General features: G+C 38.3%; 2 protein-coding genes across 2 annotated transcripts; both read left to right on the top strand.

Moving 5' to 3' along the window:
• Positions 1-4,417: 4,417 nt before the first annotated feature.
• LOC113443330 (olfactory receptor 1L4-like) lies at positions 4,418-5,359 on the top strand. Its single transcript, XM_026711479.2, has one exon. The coding sequence runs from the start codon at positions 4,418-4,420 to the stop codon at positions 5,357-5,359; it is 942 nt and encodes a 313-aa protein (XP_026567264.2).
• A 10,031-nt stretch (positions 5,360-15,390) lies between these two features.
• On the top strand, positions 15,391-16,338 carry LOC113443265 (olfactory receptor 1f45-like). Its single transcript, XM_026711352.1, has one exon. The coding sequence runs from the start codon at positions 15,391-15,393 to the stop codon at positions 16,336-16,338; it is 948 nt and encodes a 315-aa protein (XP_026567137.1).
• Positions 16,339-25,716: the final 9,378 nt, after the last annotated feature.

The following is a 25,716-nucleotide window of genomic DNA, read 5'->3' as shown; positions in this document are numbered from 1 at the left end:
TGGAATGCAAATAAAATAAGTAAATAAATAAATATTGCTGTAAAATTTAATCCCTCTTCCATTATTCTTTATTCCATTGCATAGATTTCTTCAAGCCTCTGTTGTAAATCCAATTAAAAGACATTATTCAGATAATTCTTTTGGTGTAATTTTGTAAATCCCAATCCTAATCACAATTCTAGGCAGTGATTTTTCTTCTTCTTTTCCCCAAAATGTTAGTCCCTTCTAGTGTATAATTTAAATCATAAAGTCTCTAATCTCTGTTATAACCTATAATAGACAAAATAATTCTGATTCCCCCCAAAAGCTGTTAATTTTATATAATTACTTCCAAAATCTTGAGATAAAAGTTTCAATATTCCAAATTTGTCTGGATACTTAATTCATTCATAACTTTCTTGAATCATAATCTTATTTATCTTTTTGCCATTTATTTCAACTTTTTAAGTTCATAAATATATAGTTATTTTCTTTGGTTTAGAAGTGATGATAAACTCATTAGCAGAGTTTCAAACATCTTTTTGAACATCTTCAATACTTTTAAGATAATTAAATAGGCAATATCTAGAAATGATTAGGTTAGTGAACCAAGTGCCTTTAAAAGGCTATGCCATGGTTATGAGCTTGTTGATTGAGCCTTTCATTTTCCAGCACTGAAACCCATGGGAAGAGTAGCCATTCAAGGCACAGATTCTCCCATCTTCTCCATGTCCAGATGGAAGGAAGACTAGCCTTTTCTGAAGAATCAGTGTATTGCCAGTTTTTCAGTCTTTGACATGTTTATCATATCCATTCTCCGTGGAGATGTGTTTGCTTGCCATGTGTCCACTCAGATTTCACACCAGATTTGAATGAGGAAGTGCAATTCTTTCCAAAGACAGAGATTAAAGACAAAGAATCCTAGGATTTAGGGGCCCTAATATCTACAACCATTCAATCTTGGAATAATTAAGACAAGACATCAACTACATCACTTCAACATTACAGAGTTGAGATATGAGGGGCTGAGGGTGCAGCCTCTAACCCTCTGTCAATACTAACTGGAAATTGCCATGAAGGAAAGAGAAGAACCAATCTGACATGGTGCTCCCATTCTCTCATTCCCCATGTGACTGATAGTATCCAAAGCTGCTGAGATATCAAGGAGAGGTCATTGAACAACACAATCTCCTCCCAACAACATCAAAAGTCATTGACAAGCATAATTATTACTGACTCCATACTAAATCCCTGAACTCTGACTGGAACAGATACAAATAATTTTCTTCCTCCAAACTTCTTTGTAACTGGAATCTGGCCATCTTCTCAATAACAAAGAAGGTTCCATTTTTAAATGGAAAGTTGAAGACATGACAATAATTATAAATAATTGTTAGTTCCAGTCTCATTGCCTCCTCCTTCAAGGCTAAAGACATTACTCAATCCCCAAAACAGGCCAACTCCACAGCATGGACCCAACTGCAGGACACCTCTTGAGTGGTCTCAACAACCTGGAAGGGACCTAGATGTAGACAGCTTGGAGAATACTGCCCACTTCCTGAAGACTCACCAGCATTCAATTCAAACTCATCCCAGATTACAATGCAAGACCTAGATTTTTTTTTCTGGAGCTTCCTAGCTGAAGTCCACCTCTGAGTGGATCTGCATTACTTATTATAACCCAAGTAGCTAAAATATTCCTCACAGTAGCCCTTCAGATGACCCTGTGGCCCACCCTTCCTCAAGCAACACAGGGTGGCTGGATGGCTATTGGCAGACACAAAAAGACTGGAGAAATATTGACATTTCACTGCTCTTATCATGAGTAATCTAGTAGGTGGGATCTGTTGTTAATCTACCAACCACTTCCATTGTGATGCTCTCCCATTGGAGTCTTGAGCTAACTGTCAGAGTCAGGTGGTTAGGCTCTTATGGAAGGTTGAGAGGGTTGGAGTCAACCTTTTCTCAAGGAGCAAGATATTCCAGAGGGCAGGTGCAATGACAGAGAAGGCCCTTCTCCTGGACCCCGCCAGTCAGAATACTTGGGACAATGGGGCTCACAGCATGCCTCCCCTGCTGGAACAAGTGGAGTGGACCAACTCTAGTGAGATAAATTGGTCCCTCAAGTAACTGGACCCATGCCATGAAGGACTTTAAAGAGGATAACCAATACCTTGAATTACACTCAGAAGCAAAATGTAGCTCATGGTGTAGTGGTGTTACATGGGACATTCTTTGGGCCTCAATAACTGCCCATGCTGCCACATTCTGCACCAGCTATAGCTTCTGAATGCTCTTCAAGGTAGCCTCATGTAGAGCACATTACAAAAGTCCAATCGTGAGACGACTGGGGTGTGAACGACTGGGTGCAGACATTCTTAATCCAGAAAAGACTGTAACAGGTGCACAACCCAAAGTTGTGCAAAGGCTCTCTTAACAACGACTGCCACCTGCTCTTTGTGCAAGTGTTGTGAGTCCAGAATTCATGCCAGGATTGATTTTACAACACGTTTCTGTGTAGTTAAGAGAGATGGTATCCCCCAAATCCTCCCCCCCAAATTGTAATGATTTTTCAGATTTGAGACATTATTTATCAGCTTTCTCCCTATTTCAGCATGTAATTTGGACATGGAAGGGAACATCAGAGTCCCCAGGAGTAGTTTCCAACTTATTCTCTTTGTTCCCTGATAAAACATCATTCTACACAGAAAATGCAATAGAAATAAAACAGAGATCAACAGATAAGTGGAAGTAAATCCTGTTGAGTTACAACCTGAGAATGGCCTTCAAGGGGAATTGAGTCATAAGGAGGTCATAAGACTTTTTGCAATATAGCCATAGATATTGATAACCCATGCCTATCAAATGAGAAAAAGCAAGGTCTACTCTGGGTCATAACTTTACTGTAACATAACATAACATAAGACTGCACACTGCAACCAGTGACATTTGCCACTGGGAAGTAGATTTCTGGAGATCCAACACATTGTGAGAAATACTGTTTATTCCAATAAAGTATTATTTGGTTTTTTAAACAAGTTATACTCGGCATCTACAACTGGCCAATTTTAGATTGTTGAGTATTCCTGCTGCAAATTTTATTTTTGATTAACAAGCTCCCTGAAGAATGTCCTTGCAACTTGTACTTCCTTTCCTTGGGGAGCACAATGAAGCTGAATTATCTTCATCTAATTACAATAAGGGTTCTATTTATGCCATTGCCAAAGCACTTCTGCTTCAGGAAGGAAGAGGTTACACCGCAAAGACGGTGAACGATGGCATAATGAAAGAGTTCCATTTTTAATGAAAACACCAAAACTTCTGGTTCCAGTAGAGAGATGGTAGAGTATCCAATGATATATTATGAGCAAAGGATATGATCTTCTTAGTGCTTTATTCAGCTTTATTCCCCCCTTTCCTTTGTGTCTGTATATATAACAACATATAACTGTGCACACCTTGCTATCCCATTCTTTGAACTCAGTGCATTCTCAGCACATTGCATCTGAATGAACCATAGAAAAATGCTGTTACATAGTTCTTCTCTCTGTCATTGTTGTGGTTCTATTATCCCCATGCAAACCGCCTTTTTGCAAATGAGGAGATACATATGGGGTGGTATAACAGAGGTACTGGTGAAAAAGAAGCATGGAGAATGAGACTTTGAGTTGGAAAAGGATTGTTATCTCTTTGTTCAGAGTGTAGACAAAATGGGGAAACAGTCTGAGAGAAAAATGACATAATTAAAAGGGCTATTGCTTATTGGAAACTTGCACATAATATGTCACAAAAGCAGCCTTTAAACTTTGACAGAGGCAAAAAAAAGTGTGCCTGAAAAATATGGGTTTGGTGCCTGCCTGTTAATGTACACAGTAATGGGTGAGATGGATAAATGTTCTGCACAGAAGAAGATAGTCTGCTGTATTCTCCTAAATTAAGCCATTTCAGCTTAACTACAGTAGTTACCATTTCATAGGAAGAAGAAACTGGGTTACTGGCAAAGGAATTGTGGAGCCCTTTTGTCATTTTTTAAAATAACACCCTTAACGGATCAGTCCAATTGCCAGAACTTTTTCTTTTACTGTCCTTTCCCCTATTTTAACACTCATAAGTAATTTATCATTGTACATTCCACCATCTATCTGAAAACAAACAAAACTAGCCCTAGCCTATCAAAAAGATTCTCAGTTTCTTGGAAAAAGTGAAAGAGGAGAGAATTATGCAGAGATTAATGACCCTATTTGAAGAGAGTGGCTTTTTCAGTTGTTGGAATGCAAATTAAAATAAGCTGTATGTCGGTCACAAGAGAAATTCCTATGAATATTTTTAACAGCTGTAAATATATTTCTTCCTCTCAAACTAGTTTAGTATTTTTGGATCCAGCTGAAATACAGAGCAGAGAAGCAGACCAGAATTGGATCCTAAATGCCTGAGCTACATGATGAACGCAGAAGAGAAGAATCAAACCATCTCTGCTGGATTCATCCTCCTGGGTTTCTCCTCTTCACCAGACCACCAAGGGGTTCTCTTTCCCCTCTTCCTCTGTATGTACCTGCTTTGTCTCCTAGGAAACCTCTTGATAATCTTGCTGATCTTCTCCAGTACCAATCTCCTCCACGCTCCCATGTATTTCTTCCTCTGTCACTTGTCACTGGCTGACCTTGGATTTAGTTCGGCTGCAATACCTAAATTGCTATACAACTTAGCGACCCAAACAAAAGCAATATCCTATATTGGTTGCCTGACACAGATGTATTTTTTTGTGAGTTTTGCTGCCACAGATAACTTTCTCCTGGCCTCCATGGCATATGACCGCTATGTAGCCATCTGCCACCCCTTGCACTACTCCAGAGTCATGAGCTTCAAGTGCTGCCTTCTGTTAGCTGCTGGCTGCTGGCTCCTGGCTCATTCCCATGCCTTGTTATACATCCTGTTGGTATCTAATTTTACCTTCTGTGCTTCCCGAGAAATCCCCCATTTTTTCTGTGACGTCCACCCTTTATTGAAAATCACTTGTTCGGACATCTCCATCGTTGATAAGCTTCTTGTCAGCGAAGGGACAGCAATTGTCCTTGGGCCTCTGCTTCTCATTCTTTTCTCTTATGTCTTCATTGTCCTGAAGGTGGTGAAGCTTCCATCTAAGGCCAAAAAGTACAAAGCTTTCTCCACTTGCAGTGCCCATTTCACCACCATGGCTTTGTTCTATGGCACGGTGATAGGCACCTACCTCCGCCCATCATCTTCCTATTCTGGTTTGAGGCTGAGAGTGGCATCAATCTTCTATACAGTAGTCACTCCTATGCTCAATCCTTTCATCTACAGCCTGAGGAACAGTGAGATACATGCAGCCATAAAGAGGCTAGTAAGGAACTGGTTTTAGCAAAGCCAGCATCCTCAGCCATGGGTACAAATAAGCATGGCTATTAATGTCCAATGTTCTCTAGCATTTAGAGCATTACCAGATTTTCTGTTATTCTCTTGTCTGTAAAAGCATAGCAAAGTGCAACCAAGCTTCCTTTTTATATTAGCTGTTTCTCAACATTAAAAGGTGCCTGCAGATCTGTCAATAGCACTATAAGCCACTCTGTTCCATGAAATAAAATTCAACTGTCAGAAAATACTCTACTTTTGGACAGCTTCTTATCTGAAAGAACTTCTGTAATGACTTTTCACACTGGTAGTTTTCTGCAGGCTATCAGAGGTGTTGCTGTCATCACAAGGCAGCGTTTTATAAGTTGTGTTTGTTCAAAAATAAAGATTATTTATTTTACTGGGAATATTTTGGCTGAAGCATATGAAGTAACAGGTGTTTATTATTGCTTTTAAGGAACTGATTCTTCTGAAATATAACATCTAGAGATCTCAGTGTGCTTAAAGTACTGTGTATGTTTGTGTGTCTCTTTGGGTGTTCAATTGATTATTGGCTACCATAGATTTCTTGGCTATATATTTTTTGCCTTTCTCCTACAGAGAGTGACCAGTTCAGTGTCACCCTGCTACCTTTGGGCCTAAGGCAGGATTAGAGCTCATTGACTCCTGGCTTCCAGTCTAGTGCCTTCAACCACTACACTAAATCCCTAAATTTCCATTATTTTCTCCTTACAAAAATTAGCAGGAAATGTCTATTCTTATTACAGGGGAAATTAGAGAGTATGCATCTTCAGTTGATATTTCTACAAGTTTACCAAGTTGGCTCAATTTTGCTGATTAATTTTGTTTGATTTTATCCTGCCCTTAAATAAGTCTCTTTAAAAAAAACACACCATGGCAGTTATGCATAGGTGTGAAATACTCGATTGGCAGCTTCAATTCTAGGTTACAAGAGTCTGAAATAAACTACAATGAATCGTCAACTTCTCTTCTGCCAGATGTCTGTCTTCCTGAATCACAGCACTTGCTTTTCTTGCTGTCAATCAGATCCATCTCCCAGTGTCAAATATTTGCTGGTGAAATCAGGAATTTTTAAAGGCTATCTTTGATTTGCTTGCCATATAGTGGGAATTAAATCTCAGAATTTAAAACTGTCATTTGCTAACTCGTATTTTTGGGGCCAGAAGTTCTCTCTTCATCTAACCTACCTCACAGGGATGTTGTGGGGAAAAATGGGAGGGTGGAGCATTATTTATGTTGCCTTGAGTTCTTGTATGAAACAAATGATATAAGTCAAGGAAACAAATTATTATCTTTCTCTATCCCTATCTTATATCAGTATGGTTATTCCAAAAACAGCAGAAGCAGTAAATCATATTATTCCTATTTTGTTAAAGCCTATGGTTGAAAACAATTTTTTCAATATAAATACAAATAAAATATAATACAAATCAGTAACTGTACCATCATTTGGCCTTATTGCATCTGTCATAATTAAGAATAGAATAGAATAGAATAGAATAGAATAGAATAGAATAGAATAGAATAGAATAGAATAGAATTCTTTATTGACCAAGTGTGATTGGACACAGAAGGAATCTGTCTTTAGTGCATAAGCTCTCAGTGTACATAAAAATAAAAAATAAAATACATTCATCAAGAATCATAAGATACAACACTTAGTGACAGTCATAGGTTACTAATAAGCAATCAAGTCATACTAGGAAACAAATAAAACAATATAAATTGTAAAGATACAAGCAACATGGTTATAATCATAAGTGGGAAGAGATAGGTAATAGGAAGGATGAGAAGAATAATAGAAATTACAGTCTTACTAAATAGTTTGACAGTTTTATGGAAATTAGTTGTTTAGCAGAGCGATTGCATTTGGGAAAAAAACTGTCCTTGTGTCTAGTTGTTCTGGTGTGCAGTGCCCTATAGCGTCATTTTGAGGGTAGAAGTTGAAACAATTTATGTCCAGGATGTGAGGGGTCTGTAGATATTTTCAAGCCCTCTTTTTGACTCAGGCAGGATATAGGTCCTCAATGGAAGGCAGGTTGGTAGCAATCATTTTTTTCTGCAGTCCTAATTGCCTGTTGAAGTCTGCATCTGCCTTGTTGGGTTGCAGAGCCAAACCAGACCATTATAGAGGTGCAGATGACAGACTCAATAATTCTTATGTAGAACTGAATCAGCAGTTCTACAGATGGGATGAAGGTACCCATAAAAGCAGTTGATTATTGCTTATTGCAAATCAAATATTTACTATGATCAGAGACCAGTACAAGAAGGATGGGATACAGCTAACTAAAAAGTATAGAAAATACATCAGAATAATTATAAAAAAGTTAAAAATATAAAACAAGCATAAAAACAAAAGTCCAAAATGTATCTAAAAAGAGGAGCATTGAATGGGTATAAGGGAGCATGAAGTTTAGTATGTGACACATTAAATCTATTCCAGTGCAGAGTCCTCTTGAATTTCCAAACTAGATGTTCATTCAAGTTTCTGGGTGTGCAGCTAATGAATAGGCTGGCTTGGTCATTTAACATTGAGACACTGGTGAAGTGGGCAGAGCAGTGCCTGCATTTTCTGTGTCACACAAAAAAAGTACACCTTCCTTCCTCTGTCCTTAACACTTTGTATAGAAGGACGATCTAGAGCATATGGCATCACTGACTGGTTTGGAAGCATTACTGCTTCAGACAGGAAGGTAGTGCAGAGAGTGGTGAGGATGGGAGAGAAGGTGACTGGCCGTTCACTTCCTTCCTATCTAGGACATAGTATATAAGCGATGATTGACCAAGGTCTGCAGTATTGTCTGGGACATTACATATCCTCTTCATGATCTGTTTTCCTTGTTACCTTCTGGGAGGAGGGTTTGTGGTATCAGAAGCAGAACATCTAGATTCACAGTTTTGTTCCACACAGTATCAACCTTGAGAACTCATAACTCCGCCATGTATTCAAGATTGACCATGATATATATCTATATCTAGATAGATATCTAGATAGATAGATAGATAGATAGATGTACTTTTGAGAGCAGACAATAGAATTTCATTTTTCATGTCAGCCAGTGTGCCCACAGTAAAAAAATTATTATAAAGGTTATCTATCTATCTATCTTAATTAAGAATAATTTATGGGACAAGTCATCGTCTGATAAATTTTATGCTCTGTTGTGCAGAACATGATGACATTATATCAGTGGTGGGATTCAAATTTTTTTACTACCGGTTCTGTGGGAGTGGCTTGGTGGATGTGGCTACTACTCAAAATTTCCAGTACTGGTTCTCCAGAACTGGTCAGAACCAGCTGAATACCACCTCTACATTATGTGTTGTAGCAGAATTAGTATCTTAAAGCAGCAGGAGGGGTAAAATTGGGCTGTTTATCCTGGGTATTAATACACCTATCAGGCTAGTATGAATGTCCCTCTAATACCGGCACTGGAGAAGCACAGTTTTTTGTTTCTGTGTGTCCAGAGTCACAGGACCATTGACCTCCCCCTAGGGAATTTTCCTGCATTAGCTTTCAAGGGAAGTTGAGGGGAGGGATGGGACATCAGTGGTAGTATGCTACTGGTTTGGCCTGGTTTGGCTGAACTGGTAGTAAAAAAACCCACTCTGATGATCAGCTGAGAGGATAAAAGAAGTGACAAGTGCATGGGTGGGTGGGAGGCTCACTCCTAGCTTTTTGTTTCTTCATCCTCTCAGGTGATTGGTGAGTTAGGGGCGTGCACACACACATGTTAGGAGCGCACATGCAATCACCCGCCGAACCAGTAGCGACCAAGATAGGAACCCACTATTGAGGGGCATGGCATTGTGTCATAGTAAAGGCCCTTTGGTGTTAGGTATTTTGAGATTAGTGAGATAAAGAAGGCAGAGTACCTGTTGGGATTCACTGGCATCAAAGACTGTGTCCTGGCTAGATCCAGTTGGTGCTGTTATGTTTGCCATATGCTGTTTAATGAGTGTTTTGGCCCAATTATATCCCATGCTAAGTAGACTGCTGGATAGAAGCTCAAGGATTAATTGTTACTGCCAGTCATTCCCTGACAAGCATCCTTTATAGTTGACAGGGATTACTTATTGCAGCTTTTCCCAACATTGTGTCCTCTTTTTCCCAATAATTTTATTGAATATTACAGTTGTAGGGATATGTAGTTATAAAAGATAAAGAGGAAAAAATATAAAGAAGAAAAAAGAAGAAAATGTGAAAGAAAAAATAATATAAAGAAAAAACAAATATAAAGTAACTTCTCCCTTGTCTCAACAAGTGTAAACAATATTAACAAATTATTTTCACTTAAAATACAACAATCTCTTCCCTCTATGTCCTATCTATAGACAAATCCTTAAAACCTCATTGTTCAATCCCTTCAAATAATGTCCTAAAAGTTTTCAATTTCTTTTCTTTTTTTCCCTTGTCTTTTCTTACCAAGTCTTGCAAAAAGTCAAAAAGTCTCTTTTGTAAATCTAATATTGGAAAATTATCCAAACCATTCTCCTCGTTATTTGTCTATATGTCTCTTTTAATTATTAAAACATCAGATGGTTTCCTGTAGATCTAATATTTCAAATTCTATTATCATCAGCCGGCATAAAGATTGGCTTAAATTCATCACTTGCATGCTTCAAATGGATTTTACGGCATGTTTCTGTGAAGTCAAGAAAAACGGTGTCCTTCACATCTCTCCTCCAAACAAGATTATAATAATTTAGCAGATTTGGGAAATCTTTCAGATATACAGAAATGTTGCTAGTTTTGAATATCTTATTTGGCTCTCAGACTGATAGTTTCCACTAGATGGAAAATAATTACATTACAAGAAAATGTTACACTAAACACTTCAACTCTGAATTTCATTCGTCGGTTCTGTCCTCTCTTCGGGTCTTTCAAGTTTTTATTCCTGAAAATTTAATCAGCATTTATTTCACTGAGCATAGTTTTCATTGGGCTTTTTTCAAAATGTTGGAGTAATAAACCCACTCAAATGTTTCCACTGATTTTTAAGGGCAGTTCTCATTTTCTTCCATTTTACAAGCTAAATATTTCTAGATGTTCTGTGAATGATAGATCTTACCCTCCTGAGGTGATCATAAGCAAGCACCTGAAAGGAGTTATGGAAGGCAGAGGGATGTCTAATAGGTCAGGTTTTCAGGACCTTGGATAGTTCCATATTTAGACCCAATTTTAATTGAGACCACAAAGGTATCTGTTATGTTCCTGATAACATATTAAAATGAAACAAATTGCCTTTAAAATAAAGTAACTGGACTGTTTGTTTTAGAATGAATATATCTTTTTCCATGCTTATCGTGAGTAGAAGAGACAGTAACACATTGCTTAATTTCTTTATATATCCAGTATTCTTTCATCATTTTAGCCATTGTCTATCCACTGCAGGTTGCATGTTTCCAAGCAACATGGTCCTGAGCTTTCTTTTGCCAATTGTGCCCACAATACTTGCTGATGTCATTGATCCATCCTGTTTTAGGTCTCTTTTGTGGATGGTTTTTATCAAGTGGGATCCATTCTATGACTGCCTTGGTCCACCTGCCATCAATTCTTCTGGCTATGTGATCAGCCCATTTCCATTTCAATTCTTCTACTCTCTTGATGATATCTATACTTTCATTTGTTCTCTAATCCCTGTGCAGGTCTTTCTAACTTGTCTTGTAATGCCCAGCATGTATCTTTTCATGGCTCTTTGAGCCAAATATAGCTTTTGTATCGATTATGAAGTTAGTGTCCATGTTTCACTGACATATGTTAGAGCAGGTAACTTTTCTCTTCAGTATTTTTTACATACTCCAATTTTCCCATAGTACGGTACAATGTAATACAAATTTGATGGAGTATACTTTGTTAAATTCCTACTTAGCAGAGCTGCAAGATCAATATTCCCCAGGAGAGAGATATAATCTCCCCTAAGTTATAATTTTACTTTCCTGCAGTCATTCTTTGAAATTGATGACTATGAGGCAGCCTCTGACTTCCTTTTATAGCTGCTTCTAAACTTCACATTAGATTAATCTTCATTTCTATAACAATTTTTGCCTGGCATTCTTTCTAATTGGCAACATTTTCCGTTACCTTTTTATTAAAATTGATTGTGTGCTGTGTCATTTATTTTCTAACAATGGCATTACCAAAACATTACGCTTATCTTGACCAATTACTTCTTACTTAAAACATTACTCCGGAGGTGAGTATGCTGAAAGGATTTGATTGGGTTTCCAATCGTAGGGCCTCAGCGGTTTGTAAGAACTGGCTCTTAGCCTGATGAAAGTTCAGATGATTCTTATGTTGCCTGTTATCAATGGAGAAACATGCTGAATTATAGAGAAGTTATTAGAGAGAAAATCAGAAAGTCTCTATCCTAAAAATATATATGATGATATATTGATTACAAACTGGAAACTTTTCAGTTGCTAGAATTCTTGTAACTCTATCCCATTCAACTCAATAAATCTTGCTAAAGAAAACTCCATGGAAGTTGAATTCCACTTACTGGAACTAGATCCTCCTGATTTAGCCTGAAAACAGCAAAACAAAGGGAGAGGAATGAGCTTTAGAATTGTTTTTCCATATTAATTTATTCAATTAGCCTCTGTCTACATGGCCTAATGTTCATAGTAGAAAATTGATCAATCACAAAAACAGGTATACCTGGAAAAGCAACTCATGGGCTGAACCTGCCTTGAATCACCTTCAATCTATATGCTTTAAGTGCCTGAATAAAAAAGATCAGGAAAAAAGACTGCTTGTTTGCCAGTAATGCAATTGCTATGGGGCATTTTTGCTTAAACATAAAGCAACTAGTTTGGCCCTTCATGAACTAATTTTTTCCCTTTCCTTTCCTTCCCTTTCCTTTCCTTTGCCTTGCCTTCTTTCCTCTGCAACCAAGAACGTACAGTCATGATTCTAAGCAACATAAAAGCAATAGCAAATCAGAAGAAGCTAGGATTAAATGGTAAGCAATGATGAAATCTGTTTAATAGACTTAATGCAATAAAACATTGGCTTTTTTCTTGGGAGGCATAACAATGGCATAGCAATGACCAGGAAAAAAAATGCACTGAAGCCACAGGGTTGTATGTGATTGCATTTGCCCAATTAATATATGGAAAACTGAGCTCTAAAAAGCTTACACGTGACAAGATGTTCATGAGGACCATCAGGGTGGGGGAAATGAATCCTAATCCTGACATATCTTCAATACAGGAGTGGTAAACAGATGTTAATATAATGCACTTGAACCTGTCATGCCCCTGATGGAGACTGACTCTGAGGGAGAGGAAGAACAGCCGACAGGGAGTGGAAGTGTGGCTCTGGAGGTTGCGGAGGAGGGTGGGGAAGGGCAGAGGCCGGCTGAGCAGTCAGAGGAGGTCCCAGGCCCATCCCCTCTCCATCCTTGGGCATGCAGGGAGGAGAGGTTAAGGGAGAGATGTGGTCTACTTGGGAGGAGAGGGCCTTGATCCTCTTCATGGGCTGCAGCTGTGACAACTGAATAAGAGTTTGGACCTGCGTATGGGCAAATGCTGGAAACAAAGTGTGGAAATATCTCTAGTTTATGATTCTTCTCTGAGTTTGGTATCCTTCCCAGTGTGTGTTGTCTGTGGACACCCACCAGCCCTTATCTTGCCTGGTTTGTGTTGCTTTTTCCTTTCTTCTTGTAACTGTTTGTGTGGGAGTTTTTTGGTTTCTGTCAAGAATATTCAGAGCTTGGAAGCAAAGTGAAGGAATAGAAGGGGCTTCACCTGTTTTCTGTGACTGTGTTTGTTTTGTAACCCACCCTGGGTCATCACAGAATCAGTCTCAGATGCCTCCATGAAGTAGATTTTTGGAGGTCTGACCAATACAGATACAGTTTTATGTTTCTTTTTTGACCAGATTGACGACATTTTTCCCTTCAGAAATCTGTGCTTGACATCAACTTTTCAACCCAATCTTACATCACTTGTTATTGTTGTTGAATGTTCTAGCCGTGGTTAACAAATTCCCCAAAGAGCCTTGTTTTTGCGTTAATGTTTCTTCCTTGGGGTGCCACAAACTAGAAATTATCCCTGCCTCCTTCCCACAGGTGTGCTTGTTCCCACCATTGTATGCGCTCATCATTTTGAGAAAGAAAATGCTCCCCCATGAAGCTTGAGTCCTTGTTCAGAATTGAAAAAGTTATAAAAATCTCTTCACAAAAAAAAAGAAAAAGAAACTGGACCTCAGTGGAGACATCAAAGCTTTTTGCCAGAGGTACAGTATAATATTTAGTGATTTTTTTTGTTAATGGACACAAACCAGTAAGCTTTTTATTTAAGAGTTTTCTCTTTCTCCCTCTACATCAAAATTGTATAGAATTGCACTTCATCCTTCCACCCTATTGCTACCCAGCATACTGTAGTTGGATGAAACGAAGAAGAAAGATAATTCCTTGTTCAGCTTTTCTCTCCTCCCCTTCCTTCATAGACATATGAAGTCATCTTCATAGACACTGCACTTTTGCAAAGTTGTAGTACATATAGAGGTCATGACATAATAAGGTGATGCTGCAATGAGAAGACAATTGTAATGGAAGGGTTAAGTTCTTTCATTTAGATTCCTCAGCTAAATAGCATAGGAGGCAAAGGCTGAGCCTCAGCCAGGGAAAAGAGGCTGTATGTCACATGAGAATTCCTCCTCCCTCTTCAGATTTGGGCTGGGAAAAGTGTTGTCAGAAGGAGTCCATCCATGACATTAAGGATTGGGGGCAATGGATGAAAGTTCTGCCTCAGCAGGAGACTTTCATATGATCATTTACAAAGAACTTAGGGACCATATACAAAGGATTCTCAATATATCGTATTGTGAAAATGGAAAAAGGACAGTTTGTTGTGTGGCTCCTCTATCTGCCATTATTGCTCAAATTATCCTCATCAAATGGCCTTTTTTTTTTTTGCAAACTGGAAGATAGAGATAGGAATGCTATACAAAAGTGTTGATGAGAAAGCAGTCCAGAAAAGGAAGTTGAAAAGGACTATTAGGGTTAGAATTTGGTTTGTCCTACAGTAGTTAAATAGCACAGGAAACAATCAGAGAATCTGGAGAAAGGCTGTTGTGTCACTGCTTTGCATACAGAATTTCCCAAAGACAATTCTTGGTCATCAACAAAGAGCCACAATGCTATTGCCGGTTACGATACACAAGGACAGATGAAATAGATGAATGATCCAGGGCAGTAGAAGACAGCTTACTATAGCCTCAATGCTATTAAATGGGCCATTTCAGTCTGAGTCCACTTCAGAGGAAGAAGGGGCTATCTTATATGCAAGGAACAATGAAAGAATTTCATTTGTAATACCCAACGTCATCACAATTAGATTTTTGAATAGGAATTTATAAAAGTACATTCTAAGTTTCAGCTTCTTTAGTCAGGCACATCCTGATTCAGAAAAGCCATTTATCATTCATTTCAACTATCTCTAAATCAGACCTCAGGAGTTGAATAAAGAAAGTAGGTTTTTTCTTTCTAAAGTGAATATACATCACTTTAGAATAGAACCTTAAAATACCATCCCCAATTTGAAATGTCATTCCTCCAAACTGGAAAAGCCACACAAAACTCTTTTGTTTTAACTGTCCGAAATAATTAAGCAACATCTGTCATTTAGACACCTGACTCACCACAACACATGCCTAAGCCATAAATAAAGTATCATAACACCAACTTATATTCAGTGAGTCTAAGAGCAATCACAATAGAATACTAAATGTCCAATATCAATCTTCTTTATTACAAGCTTGTGGTCTGTAAAGTGAATTCAAAGAAATTTATGTATGCCTTTACCATTTTCAGACATATACAGAAATAAATGTGCCTCCCATGCCCCATTTTTGGAATACAAATCACAATAATTCAGTTGGCTTAAAGACTAGTCATTTTCCCCATGTCCTCAAGTGCTGTACTTCTTTTCCTTCATGTCTAGGTGAAATACTGTACAAAGCAGATATATAAATAAAACGATGAAAAAATCCATATTTTCAGCTGACTTATGGAAAAGAATCTGGAGAACCAAACCAACTTTATTGGATTCATCCTCCTGGGTTTTTCTTCCTCTCCAGAGTTTCAAGGACTCCTTTTTCCTGTTTTCCTTTGTATGTACCTGCTTTGTCTGCTAGGAAACCTCATGATAATCTTGCTGATCTTCTCCAGGGCCAGCCTCCTCCATGCTCCCATGTATTTCTTCCTCTGTCACTTGTCATTGGCTGATCTTGGATTGAGCTCCACCATTGTACCCCAAATGCTGCAGAACCTGCTGTCCTGCACAAACTCCATATCCTTTAGTGGTTGTCTGACACAGGTGTATTTCTTTGTGAGCTTCTGCGCAGCAGATAACTTTCTCCTGGCCTCTATGGCATACGACCGCTATGTGGCCATTTGCCGTCCATTGCATTATGCAACAACCATGAGCTACAGATTCTGCATACAACTGGCTGCTGCATCTTGGCTCCTGGCTTGTGCCCACTCCCTACTGTATGTTCTTTCAATGTGCAACTTTAAGTTTTGTGCTTCCCGAGAGATTCCCCATTTCTTCTGCGACCTCCATCCTTTACTGAAGCTCTCCTGCTCTGACACCTCATTGGTTGAAATGCTGCTTGTCAGTGAAGGCACTGCCATTCTCCTTGGACCCCTCTTGCTGATCATTTTGTCCTACCTTTTCATTGTATTCAAAGTTTTGAAAATACCATCAGGCCTCAGCAAATACAAGGCCTTCTCCACCTGCATTTCCCATCTCACTACTGTTGCTTTGTTTTATGGGACTCTGTTAGGCATCTATATCCGCCCATCCTCCACTTACGCTGGGTCAAAATTTAAAATTGCATCAATATTGTACACGGTGGTGACTCCCATGCTCAACCCTTTCATATACACCCTGAGGAACAGTACAATGCATGAGGCAATGAAAAGAATATTAAGAGGCTGGTTTCAGAAGAGATGAACTGTGATAAAACTGAGGCTACCCCAGAAGAAGCTGCAGGTCAACTGTGAAACCAGTAAACAAGGCACTCAGATAAAAAGATGAGATATTTTACATAGCTTTTGTTGTTCCAGATTGAAAATAGAAGCCCTATCTTTTTTTTTTCCTTCAACTATTTCTTCAAAGATTCTCTAAGAAAGCCAACTGTTATAAACTCCATATATTATGTCTTCCATTCTGAAATGCAAAGTGAATTCTTACTGTGATTCTGAAAGATGACATTTCAATACTACTGTATATTGTTCCTGTGAGGGATACTATTACACTCACTTAGCAACAAAAATTTGGGTTCCATTGTGGTGATAAACCGAGGACTACCTGTAATTTCAGTATATCCTGTATAATCTCTAAATTGCCTGAATTTCCAGAATGTTCATTTTACATTTTGACTTTCAATGTTCATATCTGAATGAAAAAAATAAGCCTGAATTACTTAATAGCATGGGATTACACCCCGGCCAATATGAATTTATTTTATCGATTTGTATGTTATGAAGCCAATTTTGTCTCAGATGCTTATGAAAAATGAATCTTCATATCATGAAGATATGGGTTCTAGGAAGACAGATTTCCACCAAGTTCTGGAAATACTTTCCTCCAGATCTCTTGCCTCTCTTTAAAACTTTTTAAACTCCTTTGCAGTCTTCCCGATCTTTCTGCTGGTGAGAAATTCTCATCAAATGGTGATGGTTGGCCAAGGGGACAACTGCCCGAAATCCATCACTTCTGGATTTTACCGCTCCACCTTATTTTTCTACCTGTCATTTTTGGATTTCAATATGCCTAATAAGGACTTGATGAATCAGTGAGGATCATTGTAGGAAAAAAAAACTAGACTTTTTTTGGCGAGTTTTCTATTATGTAAACATATGAAATATTAAGTAGGCATCTAGTTTCTAGTGAAATGGTGCCAGTCCCACATAGAATGAGTTCCAGATTCCAGTGGTTTTTCTCTTCCTCAATCAAACTTCCATGCAGGCTTTCAGATCTACCTCCCAGTATCATTCCAGATTAATGCATTTTCAAATGATATGTCTGGTGTTGGATCTATTTATTTTTTGCTATTTTTTGCTTTATTTTTTGCTACTGTTATTTCTTCTCCTTGCCACGTATCAGTACAGGTATTCCAAACACGGGAGGGAGAGAGAAAGAATACTTAATCCGTAATCATTGTTGAAATGTGTCAAAATCAGCATGGAATAACAGTTAAACTTTTCACTCTGTAGTACATGTTAAAGTGTTGAAGGCATTTTGTTGAAAGTGATGATATGTCTACTACTTATTTCAGCTAGTGATCACAGCTGTGGAACATTCTGTTTTTGTGTGTGTGTATGTGTGTGTGTGTGTGTGTGTGTGTATGTATGATGTATGTATCAATCTTTTCAGAAATAAATATTTTTGTCCTATTTCTTCTTTTGTGTTTGTTGGCTTCCTTCAAATTCCTGATGCCTATAATAAGGGCTTGATGAAAAGGAATTAGCCTTTAGTACATTTTCCTTCTGGTGAATTTAAAGACAGAAAAAAGATGCCCATTTGTCTCTTCTAAAGCAAACCAGGGCAGAGGGAGATTTTTGGAATAGCTGATTGGCAGCATTACCAAGTTCATTTTTCCCCAGAATTGTGGATATTGGTGTTGTGGGTAGTGAGTTCTCAGTTGTGGGAGCCAGTGGGTATTAACCTACCACAACTCATGTGAGATTGTATATGCACCTCATTACGGACTTGAAGTTTGATTGATCTGTTTTGTTTCTCAATGGATAGTTATCAGGGCCTTAAATATTCTAGTCCAAGGAAGACGTTATAATTAAAAAAAAATATTGCACAGAAGACCATCCTGTAAATGACCATCTGACAGTCTTCTTCAACCATCAGGTTGGAAAATCAACTGATAAAAATAGCAATGCTTCTTATATATTTGGTATTACCACTTACATACATCTCTGCCACCTAATTCAAAGCTTTTCAGACTTACAACTCTTATAACTCCCTACAAGGATTAAGGAATTTCACATGAATAAAATTGTTGATTTCTTTGGGATTCTCTGTGCAAGAAAAGTAGGGATCAAAGCCTGGAGGTGGTTTGACTACACAGCTACTTCGCCCATGCAAGGTCGATCAGCTTAAAAATAAAATTGTGCCCCCCACTCCCCGCAAATGGGGACACATACCCATAGCTTAAACAATATTTGTTTTTCTGTTGAAAGCCAGAGGTTCCCGGAAGAAATCAATTTCAGCTTCCTTTGAAATAATACCTCCCTGTGCTTAGAAGAGTTAAATGCTTCACAAGATATGATACAAAGTAAACTGCAATTAAAATAATTAATATTAATAACAGATATGAGAAAGTAGTCACCATACCCATTCTTAATATAGTTTTTTTTCTCTCTTTCTTTCTGCCATTGTCAATTTAACTCCTGGAAATGGCCGGGACAAGTTGGTGCATTTTCTTTGAAACATCTTTTTTAAACAGCAATTGGCTTGCTATTACCATCTTCTGAGATCAGAGAGAGAGTAACTAGCCAAAAAAATCACCCACATGGCTGTGTGCCTAATGCGGAACTAGAAGCCATGGTCCCCTGGTTTTTAGCCTCTTAAAATATACTATAAGTAACTTCAGTTAGACAGCATGTAAAAGGAAAGAAAAAGGAGGAGGAGGAGGAGGAGGAGGAGGAGGAGGAGGAGGAGGAGGCGGCGGCGGCAGAGGCTAAAAAGGACCATTACAGTTTATCAATTTTTCCAAAGTTAAATTAAACATTAAAGGAGATGGAGAATCCTCATCACGTTCCACTTCTCACTTTAATTGCTGATGGCATAATCCCATTAGTGATTACTTTAGCAGAAGGGCTAGAAGAAGAAATGGTAATCCAAGATATGCATTCAGCAGGAAATTCATTTTTTGTGTGTGATCACTTATTCTAAAAACTTTATTTGCACCATATCAATGGTTTTTTTTATGAATCTAATAAAGCCAGAACAGCTATTTCATCTTTATTAGTTTACAATGCTAATATGCCTACCAGTAATCTAATATTATCGGTAGCGTGACATCTTTTCATAAAAGCTGACTTTGATGGATGAATTTTTGAAGCTGGCTTTCTGTAAACTTTGTGATAAAATGGCTCTTGAAATCTTGGCATCAAGATTTAACAAAAATAATGATAGCTTACAGAATTATAAGGTCCTTTCCCAGTTGAGATACAAAATATCTCAAATAAATTAAATGCCAAGTTTTTCTTTTTATATCACTTCGTAAGTATCTCATCCAGCCAAGAGGCTTTTCTAGATTTCATTGGTTTACTAGTGTTTTTAAAAAAATTCTAGTAGTTAAAGTGTGCCTAAACTTTTAAATGAGTATCCAACATTTCTGGAAAATTTATTCCATTTTAGAAAGCATTATCTGTTCAATGGATACATTAGCAGAATATAGGTATATGTAAAATTCTGCAAATTGGGGATTAATTTCATGTAATTTAAATATGAGATACTCCAAAGCATATCTTTTGTAAATATTATACCACTATTATACTATTTCAACACAGTGGCATCCATGAAGGAACAAGTTCAACAAATTCAAGTCCATGTCCTACTGCTTCAAATGAGAAGTCGATAGTTTAAAAGATTTTTCTCCTTTTCCAAATACAATTTAGCATTCAAGACATATAATTGATCTGTCTTTTATATAAAAGCATAAAATAAACTGTGTTTTCTAGCATATGCATTCAAAGCATCATTTACTTCTTATTCTTACTTTCTACAAAATGAGTCTCATTTTTTTTTTTGCTTCAAGAAGCAAAAGATGAATTTTCATCTTAGCCTGTATACAGGCTTTAAATGAATCCCAAAATGATCTCATATGGTCAGTGACAGTCACCTGTTTGTTATTGGTGATTGACAAACCAATAACATGTTCAAATATTAGCTTCCAGCCTGATTCTTTTCCCTTAACTTCTATGGCATTACACTACAATCATTGATTGATCAATCAATCAGAATACAGCTGGAAGAGACCTTGGACGTCTTCTAACCCAACCTCCATAGGAGATCCTATACCATTTCAGATAGGTGGCTCTCTAGTCTTTTTTAAAAAACCTCCAGTGATGAAGCCCCTACAACTTCTGAAGGCAAACTCTTCCATCGGTTAATTGTCCTCACTGTTAGGAAGTTTCTCCTTAATTCCAGGTTGCTTCTTTCCTTGAATAATTTTCATCCATTGTTGTTGTTTTTTCCTTGCCTTCTGGTGCTTTGGAAAATAAGTTGACCCTCCCCTCTTCTTTGTGGCAGCCCCTCAAATACTGGAATACTGCTATCATGTCACCCCTAGTCCTTCTTTTCTCCAGACAGACCATATCCAACAACAAACTGCAATTTAGCAAGTATAACATTCCTCAGCTAATTTAACTATTGATCAAGATATTAAGGATAGTCTGATTTTATACTGCCATGTTGGGATAATAAAAATATTTTCTTGCTTATTTAGACTTCATTGTTTTCATTTCATTACATTCAATTCGTAAATGCTTCCATAGCTAGATCGAAAAATTTTATCCATGTAAAAATCCTCAATTACAGTTATTTGTTTATAAATGAAATGAGAATCGTAAAACTGTTATGCAAAGTTTCAGGTAAATCTAAAATTGGAATATAATCATTTATGCAGGGCATTCTGCATAAATCTAAATTTTGTTGAAGATCCATATCTAATGGCACTGCTTCTTCAGCAGCTCTGGGCTACTGTCATAAGGAGGAAGTAAAGCTCAGTGCCTAAGGATTCACTCAGTGCTAGTTTTTACTGTCACTCTGCATTCTCTTTATCTAAGAGTTCCTAATGTGAGGTCACTTACTTTTGCCTTTGTCCTCAGATAAACAAGCAGGGTCTATGCTCTTCGACTTTGCTTGTTTAGAGCATTTCAATCAAATGCAATAGGCCAGTGATTACTAACCTTTTCAGCACCAAGTGCCCAAAGTACGTGTGTGTGTGTGTGCACACCACCAAAATGCAATGCTTGTGCAACCCACCCCTATGCATGCATGCTGTCCCTGCACATGCACCCCACCCCTTATGCATGTGCCCCACCCTCATATGCACCCCGCCCCCCCATGCATGCACGGCAGAGACCTGAAGACCAGCTGGACGGTGGGAGGTGTGCGTGCATGTGTAGTGGAGCTGAGCTCGGACGATGGGTTGTGTGCCCTCAGAGAGGGCTCTGCGTGCCATCTGGGGCATGCATGTCATAGGTTCACCATCACAGCAATAGGCATTTGTAAATGTCCTTTCTATACTAAAACCTGCTTTACTGATCATTGCTCAGATTAGATTCTAGTTTTCGGGAGCTCTTACATGTGCACATATAACATTTTAATCTCTAACTCCAGCCATTTCCATGATTAACTATCAAAATTATGTAATACTGTATACCAGTATCAAAAATTTCTAGTTCAGTTATGATAATTTAAGTTTAAAAAAATAAATAAAAATCACTACCTCTCTGGCAGCTTTCAAATTTCCATTTTTTGTGTAAATCTGCTAAAATCCTGCAGGCTAAAGGATATTTTTCATCAGGGAGAATATGAGTTTCTTGTAAAATAAAACTGAGGCATAAAGAGCTTCAATTTATCAAAAATCTGTCTCCACTTATTTAAGCCTTTGTAGCTTTTAATATCCCATACAATGTAAGTTGATGTCTTTTTTTTTTTAATATGTAATTTTTCAGAGTGAAACTCGGGCTTGCTCTTGTGTCCTGGAATAAGGTTACAGATGCTCAAAAGATATGAAACTTTGTCTAAATCAACCTAATGTTGATTGTTTTTTTAAAGAACCTCTGTCAATAGATATGATATAAAAACATATAGCAATATAGAAAAAAATGAAATTCCATGATAAGCACCATATCATAAGTATAGAGAAATCTTCTTACTACATGTTTAACTAAAAAAGAGTCTTTATGGCTAAAGAATCAAGCTTCCAGTCAAACAAATAATTTCTCAGTAGGCTGTAGTGGTGTTCCTACCTATGAATCCTTTAGATGAAATAATGACCAACCATTTCTGGATTACAGAATTTTCTCATACCACAATCCAGCTAGACCTAAAATCACAGGACATAGCAGTAACAATAACAACAAATGTTATATCTTTTCATCTGTTCAAGATACCTGTTAAAGTTAACTTCTTAATGCCCCTTTACCATTCTTAGAGGCAGCTCTGGAAATCACATTACTGTGGATTTTTGCCTTCCTATTTCAAAACATTTGCTTTCCTGGAAGGCTGCAAATTGTTACTGCATACAGAACTTGCAAAAGTAAAATCACAACAACAGGATTTAGACTTTGTAAAGATTTATACTTGGAAGTTGCCAAACCTTCTGTATTATTTAAATTATTACAATATAGTCTAATCGGATCAGCTCTTAAGAATATTTTTGATGTTTCAGGTATAGAAAATTCATAACACACAACCCCCACACCTGCTTGCTTTATCCTTGAATCTAATCCATCTTTTCTTGCTAAGCCAACAACTCTTTTCATGTTAGGTCTAGTTATTCCAGGTTATTCCAAGCTTTTAATTAGTTTCTCAAATAATTCAACAACTTTTATCTCCTTTATCTTAAAAAATCTCTCTCTCTGTGTATATATTATATCATCCATCATCCATCCATCCATCTCTGTATAATTATTTTTGCAGCATATTCCAAGAAAGATCTATTAGCAGCCAGTGTCATAATCATTTTATTCAAATACATTACATTTCAGACTATTATATTAGAAGAAATCTCTCTGCTCTGGAGTGGCTTTCTATGTATCTTTCATTTGAGCTGGAGTTCTATCCCATGCCCCTACCTCATAGAGTATCATTAATCTGCTCACTTTTGCAGCTATACTATAAAGTCCTAGCTGAGGTAGATACGTCAAGAGTAATTAGCTGCTTAATAGTGGTAGAAAGATGTTTGTCATATCAACGAACAATTTTATCTCCCAAGACATTTCTAAAGTGACAGACAGAGAATTTTCTAGATATGAGGAGCTGAGGTGGTACAGTGGTTAGACTACATCAAACCAGCTCAATTTGTATCATGTGTGTCTACCCCGATTTAACAGCAGCTTATGAGAATTGATTCAATCTGCCCATGAACTTGGCTTCTCTTATCTGTATATAATGTATAGTTCTCGAAAGCTGCAGCTGCACCAACGTATAGAAATGCGCTGGCTGGCGAGAGGCAGATGTATGCAGGGAAAGTGGAAGGGTTGACTAAGCATGTAAAAGTATTGCAGAATACTTGTGCCCACTGCCAGGAGTTTGATCCTGACTGGCTCAAGGTTGATTCAGCCTCCCATCCTTCCGAGGTTGGTAAAACGAGGACCCAGTTTGTTGGGGGGCAATATGCTGACTCTGTACACTGCTTAAAGAGGGCTATAAAACACTATGAAGCAGTACTGTATATAATTCTAAGTGTTTTTGCTAATTAACCATTTCCACCACAATTTGCACCACAAACAGTCCAAGTACTAGTTTCCCATCTCACAGAGGTAGAAAGAAATTACTGTGATAACTAGTGTCATAAGTCACAATGAAAAAAATTTAGGGAGGTTCCCCCCAGTTGCTGGAGACATTGTTTGTGTTATTCCTTGGGCGAAATTAAATACTATTTGTCTCAAGATCTATGCTTTGCATTAATCCTCCAATCTTATGTCATTTGGGTTTGTGAAATATACTATCAAGTTCCCTGTTGGTTCTCAGTGGATCCATCGGAGGTGCAGTATAGCTTTCTGTTTTATGGATGGAAGGCAGGATCTCACTGAACATTTTATTCAATATTCAGCATTTTATTCTATACCTACAATGGCATGGAACTTCTTTCTTCTACAAAATTTATACCCCAGAGCATCCTCTGCATGATGTATTTGAGTGAAACTTAGGGTAAATGTAATTCCTTGTTTAACCTTCCTTCCCCCTCCAATTACTCCCATTCAAACTGTCTTTGTGTAAAGTAGGATAGCCACAAAGGCTTGTTATGGGAGAAGGAAGGTGATTCAGCAGTGAAAAGATAGTGCTACGAAAAGGGTTAGGTTCCTCCATTTGGAGTTCCTGGGAAGGAGCCCTTAGATGAGAAGGGTTGATTCTCAGTTGGGTAGAAGAGGCTGTAGATACGGAATATCACAATGGAACTCTTTGGCCATCTTCAAATAGAGTTGGGAGAAGAGCTTGTCAGAAGAAGCCACTCCATGGCCAGTTGGGGTATTAAGGACTAGGTGAGATGGATGAATACTTTCCTTCAGTAGAAGGCACTCAATATGATCATTCACACAGGACTTCAAACTCTTTCAGACTTCCTTCTACTCATATGCCCTCAGTATATATTGTCATACAAATGGAATATGAATGATGTTGCATAGTTCCTCTTTCTGCAGCTGTTATTTTTTAAGTATCCCTCTACAAACCTTCTGTTCTATATTAACATTCTTGTAAACTCACATTCTGATTGGTCTCGCGTCGCCCTTTGGCATCGGAGCAGTCCTCAGTCACACCCTACCTGATGGGAAGGAAGCACCCATCGCCTTCTTCTCAAGAACGCTGTCCAAACCGGAGAGGAATTACAGCCAGCTGGACAAAGAAGCCCTCGCCATCATCTCCGGAGTGAAAAGGTTCCACGAATACCTTTACGGTAGGACCTTTTCAATCATTACAGACCACAAACCCCTGCTTGGGATACTGGCAGGGAACAAGGCCACCCCGAGCATCCTGTCACCCTGGATGACGAGGTGGTCCGAGTTCCTTGCCGCTTACTCGTACAAACTGTCACACTGACCCGGCAAGAATATCCCGCACGCAGACCCGCTAAGCCGATCACCCCTACCAGACCTGGATGATGACCCAGCGCCCACAACAGCAACCCTGCAAATAGAGACTTTACCCAGCCTGCTCTTAACCACGCCAGACATTGCCTGGGAAACAAATAAAAGACATGTGGCTGGCGCGGGTATTGAGCTGGGTAGAGCGGGGGTGGCCGGAAAATGATGGCAGTGAACAGTTCAAAGCCTTCAGGAACTGGCAAACCGAGCTGTTCACACAGAAAGGATGCATACTTTGGGGAGATCGGGTAGTCATACCAGAGACACTACAGAGAAGAGTACTGACTATGCTACACGAGGGGCACCTGGGCATTGTCAAGATGAAAGCCCTGGCCAGAAGTTACACTTGGTGGCCAGGGATTGACAAGCAAATCGAGACATGGGTCGCCGGGTGCAACAGATGCCAAGAGACGAGGTCCACCCCCCCCTGCCGCTCCAGTCCTGGAATGGGAAACCCCCAGGGGACCATGGTCGCGAATACATATAGACTTCA

The sequence above is a fragment of the Pseudonaja textilis genome, chromosome 2 (assembly GCF_049901715.1).
Source record: "Pseudonaja textilis isolate UNSWEBS1 chromosome 2, rPseTex1.2, whole genome shotgun sequence".
NCBI lineage: Eukaryota > Metazoa > Chordata > Lepidosauria > Squamata > Elapidae > Pseudonaja > Pseudonaja textilis.
The sequence above is the reverse complement of the archived record's forward strand: the minus strand, read 5'-3'. Positions and strand labels throughout refer to the sequence as shown.